Source organism: Ursus maritimus, unplaced genomic scaffold, assembly GCF_017311325.1.
Source record: "Ursus maritimus isolate PB19 unplaced genomic scaffold, ASM1731132v1 scaffold_6, whole genome shotgun sequence".
Classification (NCBI taxonomy): Eukaryota; Metazoa; Chordata; class Mammalia; order Carnivora; family Ursidae; genus Ursus; species Ursus maritimus.
In genome coordinates this window covers 46,873,622-46,879,027 of record NW_024426774.1, presented here as the reverse complement: position 1 = coordinate 46,879,027, position 5,406 = coordinate 46,873,622, and the positions used below count along the sequence as shown (strand labels likewise).

General features: G+C 41.8%; 1 protein-coding gene across 2 annotated transcripts in view; it reads left to right on the top strand.

Moving 5' to 3' along the window:
- The window catches only part of POLE4 (DNA polymerase epsilon 4, accessory subunit), a 34,535-nt gene extending 29,860 nt beyond the window's left edge, over positions 1-4,675 (top strand). Inside the window, exons 4-5 of one of the 2 annotated variants that reach the window (XR_005832869.1) lie at positions 2,279-2,510; positions 3,962-4,675. Coding sequence is in view for 1 of the 2 variants with exons in the window: in XM_040623267.1 (XP_040479201.1) it covers positions 2,279-2,286 (8 nt within the window). In the remaining variant the exon portion in view is untranslated. Of the gene's footprint in view, positions 1-2,278; positions 3,298-3,961 lie in introns of those variants that run through there. The other variant, XM_040623267.1, reaches the window with a different exon arrangement.
- The last annotated feature ends 731 nt before the right edge of the window (positions 4,676-5,406 follow it).

Genomic DNA, 5,406 nt, shown 5'->3' with positions numbered 1-5,406 from the left:
CCTGCTGAGCAGCCTCACGCGCTTTATCTTATTTAATTGGAACAATAACTTTGCAAGGTTAAGTAAGAGGATATTACTATTATTTTTTTAAGGTCAAATTGAGGCTTAGAGAACTTTTATGACTTGCCTCAGGTGACCTATTATTTAGTCAGCGGAGGAGGGAGTGCAGATATGCAGCCAGTATCTTCTATCTGCACGTACTTTGAGAGCCCTTTCCCCTCCCGCCGGCGCTTTTCCAGAGGCGCATTCCAGGAATTTGTCCATCCCTGGTCACTCATAGCCTTCCTAACCAGCCTCAGCGACCATCGATGGTTCTCAAAGTGTGGTCCCCACCCCAGCAGCATCCAAGTCACCTGGAACCCTGTTAGAAATATAAATTCTCGTGGGGGCGCCTGGGTGGCACAGCGGTTAAGCGTCTGCCTTCGGCTCAGGGCGTGATCCCGGTGTTATGGGATCGAGCCCCACATCAGGCTCCTCCCCTAGGAGCCTGCTTCTTCCTCTCCCACTCCCCTTGCTTGTGTTCCCTCTCTCGCTGGCTGTCTCTATCTCTGTCAAATAAATAAATAAAATCTTTAAAAAAAAAAAGAAATATAAATTTTCCTCAGCAGTCTCGGCAGTCGTGTTTTAACAAGGTTTCCAGGTGATACTGCTGCATGTTCAAATGTGAGAGCCCCTGGCATAGGGCATCTAAATAACACAACTTTGAGGATTCTCTTAAAATAGAATGAAACATGAGGACTCCTTCTGTAAAAAAAAAAAAAAGATCAAAACCTAATTAATTCTTACAGTGTCAGAAATTAAGGCTAATTGTGTTTTCCTTTTCGTTGTTTGGGGATTTTTATTGAGCGAGGTCATGCGACATCGAGCTGGAATAAATTTGGTAGTAAAACAGCATACACTTCTTCCTCATTGAGAAAACCGAGATACATTCGAAGCCACAGGGAACATGGGACTCAGTCTGCAAAAGTCAAGGCCTCCCAGAGCTGAAATACAAGGTCATATATTACTTCAGAACACAATGGGATGGGTTTCTGATAAGGGTTACCCGCAAAAGGGGGCCCAACCCCCGATAACTTGTGAATCTGCTCTTGAGAACATGCAGGTCTAAAGAAATTCAGCCGAGAAATGGGAGAAATCCTGGTGTCATGGCATTTCATTCTTTTGAATACTTTGTGAGAAAAAAACAGAGGGATGAGGGTATTCTGTTACCATGGCAACCTGGAGAGGCCCAGGCTGGGGGATGATACCGAGGAGCTGACAAAAGCTTGGCATCCTGATTCTAGATGAGAAAAATGGGGCTGTGGAGGCCTGGAGATTGGGTCAGAATGAATATTCTTTTATTCCTGCATAGTTCTGCCACACTGATTTAAAAAAATAATCCATTACATTAAACAGCTGGCACAGTGACTGTGATTGATGAGCACCTAATGGAGTGTTCCCTCTACCTAGAAGGCCCTCCACTTTGTTTGGTTTCTACCCTCCCTCACTGCAGAGCTCCCAGCCTGCTTTCTGAAGGCGGCCTTCCTCACGGACTGGCCTGGAACCCCAGGCCTGCAAGGCGTGCCCCATGCCTTTTGTCTTGCTTCCCAGTGTTTGTTTATAACACAGAAGCCATCCCCTCCAGCGGGTTGAAAGTGCCTTCAGAGTCTAAATAGCAACAATGTCTCTAATCCTTTTTCCCCTCTCTTTTAAAATAAAAATAGCTAACAGTTACTGAGTGCTTATTGTATACTATCCCAGTGCTATTTAATGTGTGGTTGACCACCAGCAGTATCAATATCACCTGAAAATTTGGTGAAAATGCAAATTCGAGGGCCCTACCTTGGGCAATCAGAAATTCTAGAACTTTGGATCCAGGAATCTCTTTTTAATAAGTGGCCAACTTCCCACCTTAGTGATTCTTGTACACGCCAAGTTTTGAGAGTCATTGTACTAGACACATCTAAGTCTTCACATTTTTTTCTTCACTTAATTTTTCTAACAACCTTTACCCTAGCAACTAGTTGTCTCCTCACACAGATGGGGAACAGAGGCACAGAAAGTATGGGTAAATTGTTCAAGGTCCCCGGGGTGTATTATTTTCAAAGATGTTGACCACAATCCCTTCTACTTTTTGGATAGGACTTTGTCACTCCTAGCAAGAAATGAAGTCTATTTCCGTTCTTGAATTGAACTGGTCTGTGACTTGCCTTGACCAATAGAATGCAATGAAAGTACATGGCGTGCCTTCTGATGGAGGCCTTAGGATGCCTTGCAGTGTCTGTTTTCATTTTCCTAGTACCCTGACTCCTGCGTCAAGAAGTCCAGGCTCTCCTACTGGAGAGACAGGCCATACAGTAATGGGGATCATGTGGAGAGAAACGCCACGAGGAGGAGAACCACAGTGTGCCAGCCAACAGCCCTCCCTAAGCCGGGTCCTGTGGGGAAGGCCATCTTGTGGGAGCCGCGGTAACACCACGTGGAGCAGAGCCTTGCTTGTGGAGTGCTGCCTGATGCCCAGCCTGCAAAATGTGAGCAAATAAAATGGTGTTGTTTTAAGCCGCTGAGTACTGGGGTAGTTGGTTATTCAGTGATAGATAATTGAAACAGTCATGTAATTTGTCAGCCATAGGTCCTGGAGTCCCACCCAGGCAGTTTAGCCTTGTTGTACATCTTAACCATTGCTCCTTGCTTCACTGAATTAAAAAAAAATACACTTGCTATTTTATTGCCATATAGAGCTTTCAACCCAAACTCCAATGCAGAGTATCTGGTAAGTTTTGGCAAACCACGTAGCATATGTTGCACCCATTTTTCCTCCTAAGCTAGGTAATAATAATAACAGCTAGCACATGTATAGTACTTACTATGTACCGGGCAAATCCTGCTTTGAATATGTTTTAATTTGCTAATTTTTTTAACTTTTGAAATATATACTTAGTTAATTGGTTTTCAGCCTTTTTAAAATGCAAGTATTTAAAGCCATTTTCTTTTAAGTACTATTTTAACTACATCCTAAAAATTTTGATATGTTATGTTGTAATTATCATTTCATTCAGAATAATTTCTAATTTTCACTGTGATTTCTTTTTTGACCTAGTGTTTTCATTTTTTAAGAAATATATTGCTTAATTTGTGGGTTTTTTTCTCATTATGTCTTTATTCTTTTATTTTTATTTTATTTTCCTGTGGCTAGAGGATATATTCTATATGATTTCAAACATTTGAAATTGATTGGGACTTATTTTATGGCCTAGTATAATTTTCAATTTTGGCAAATATATTCCATGTGTACTGAATAAAAATGTTCATACTACAGTTGGTGGCTGACTTCCATAAACTTTTGATGTTGTTATTGTAGATGATTATTCCCTTAAGGAAATTTTCCTTTACTAACCCCTTCAAACAAAGAAGGACTATGTTGCCTTGCAAGGGTCTGGAGGCCCAAGGTTGGGGAGGGGGAGCATAACCATTTTCGAAGTCTTCTGTTTTATCTTAAAAGTTTATCGACTTGTGCTATTGACTCAGTAATATATCTGGGTTTATTTTGAGATGGAATTATTTTCCTAACACATGCATCAGGAAAACACCACGTCCTCAAACAGTGTCTGACACATAGGAGGCACATGACAGGTATTTGTTAAATGACTGATGAAAGGAGTTGGTTGACCCTGTCTGCAGTCTCAGCCACAGAAGCCTCTTCAGGGCTGCCATAGGCCTCACTGGTCAGATGAGATCCTTCCCTGCATCTGCTGGGAAACCATTGTAGAGAACGTGTAAATTATAATATCTCTAAGGCAAGTGGGGCCCCTAGAGTTGTGCAATATCCAGTGTGCTCAGTTGCACCTGTGACTCCAGCCAGGGCCCAAGTGGACCTACTTTCAGCCTCCTGGTTCATCTTTTCCCCATATGAGCCACGCTGGTAGGAAAGCTGCATTCAAGTCCATACCTGATTGGGGTTTCTCCTTATCTGGACTCTAAGCAGAGGACCCGGATTCCAGTGAGCAGTGTTGCAGCAGGCAGTGTGTTTCCACAGAGCAAGCCTTAGCCAAGTGGTTCCGGTAACCGTGGGTGTCCCCAGCAAGGAAAAGTGAAGGTAGGACTGTGGTGTATCTTCACAGATGCTGAGATTTTTGTTTCTTTTATTTTTAAGGTTTTATTTATTAGACTGAGAGAGAGTGTGTGCATGAGTGTGGGGGGGTAGGGGGAGGAGCAGAGGAAGAGGGAAGAGGGGCAAGCAGACTCTCACTGAGTGTGGAGCCCCATGTGGGGCTCCATCTCACGACCCCAAGATCACAACCTGAAATCAAGTGTCCAATGCCTAACCGACTAAGGCACCCAGGCACCCCAGAGATTTTTATTTCTAATGGAATAAAATCACTAGTCCTGTATGTCTCAATAAATTGAGTATATAATTTATAAATATTTCTACAAAGAAAACTCCATGACCAAATGGTGATATCTAACAAATATCTAAGGAAGAAATGATATCAATTGTGTATCTCTCTCAGAATTTAGGAGAGATTATTTTCCAACCCATTATATGAGGCCAGCATTACTCTGATACCCAAACCAGAGACAGACATTACAAGAAAAAACTGCAGGTCAATAAACCTCTGAATGTAGCCACAAAAATTCTCGACAATTAGCAAATCAAATCCAACAACATAAAAAAGGATAATATATCATGACCAAATAGGGTTTAATTCTGAGAATGCAAGTTTGATTTAACGTTCAAAAAAGTCAATGCAATAATCACGTTAACAGAATAAAAGAGAAACATCAAACGACCATTTCAGTAAAAGCATTCGGCGAAATTCAACACTCATTCGTGATTAAAAACTCTGTTTTCAGTACAAGGGAAATACAAGGGAACTTCTTTAACCTGATAAAAGATACCTTAAAAGAAACCCAAATGAATGAATGTTCTTCACTCTTTGCTTACAGATCTAGGGTGATAATATCAGTACCTAACACCTATTGAATACTTACTATGTGTCAGCCCTCGATCCAAGTTCTATATAGATGTCATCTTATTTGATCCTCTGAATAACCCTATGGTTGTTACCGTTATCCCATTTTGAGGATGAGAAAACTCACAGAGGCATTAACTAATTTACTTAAGATTGCTCAGCTAGTACGGGGAGGAGCTAGGACAGATGACCCCAGAGCCCACACACTTTTTAAAAAAAAATTTTTATTATGTTATATTGGTCACCATACAGTACCTCATTAGTTTTTGATGTAGTGTTCCATGATTCGTTGTTTGTGTATAACACCCAGTGCTCCATGCAATACGTGCCCTCCTTAATACCCATCACCGGGCTATCCCAGTCCCCCACGCCCCTCCCCTCTGAAGCCCTTAGTTTGTTTTCCAGAGTCCATAGTCTCTCGTGGTTCATTCCCCTTCTGTTTACCCCCCCTTCA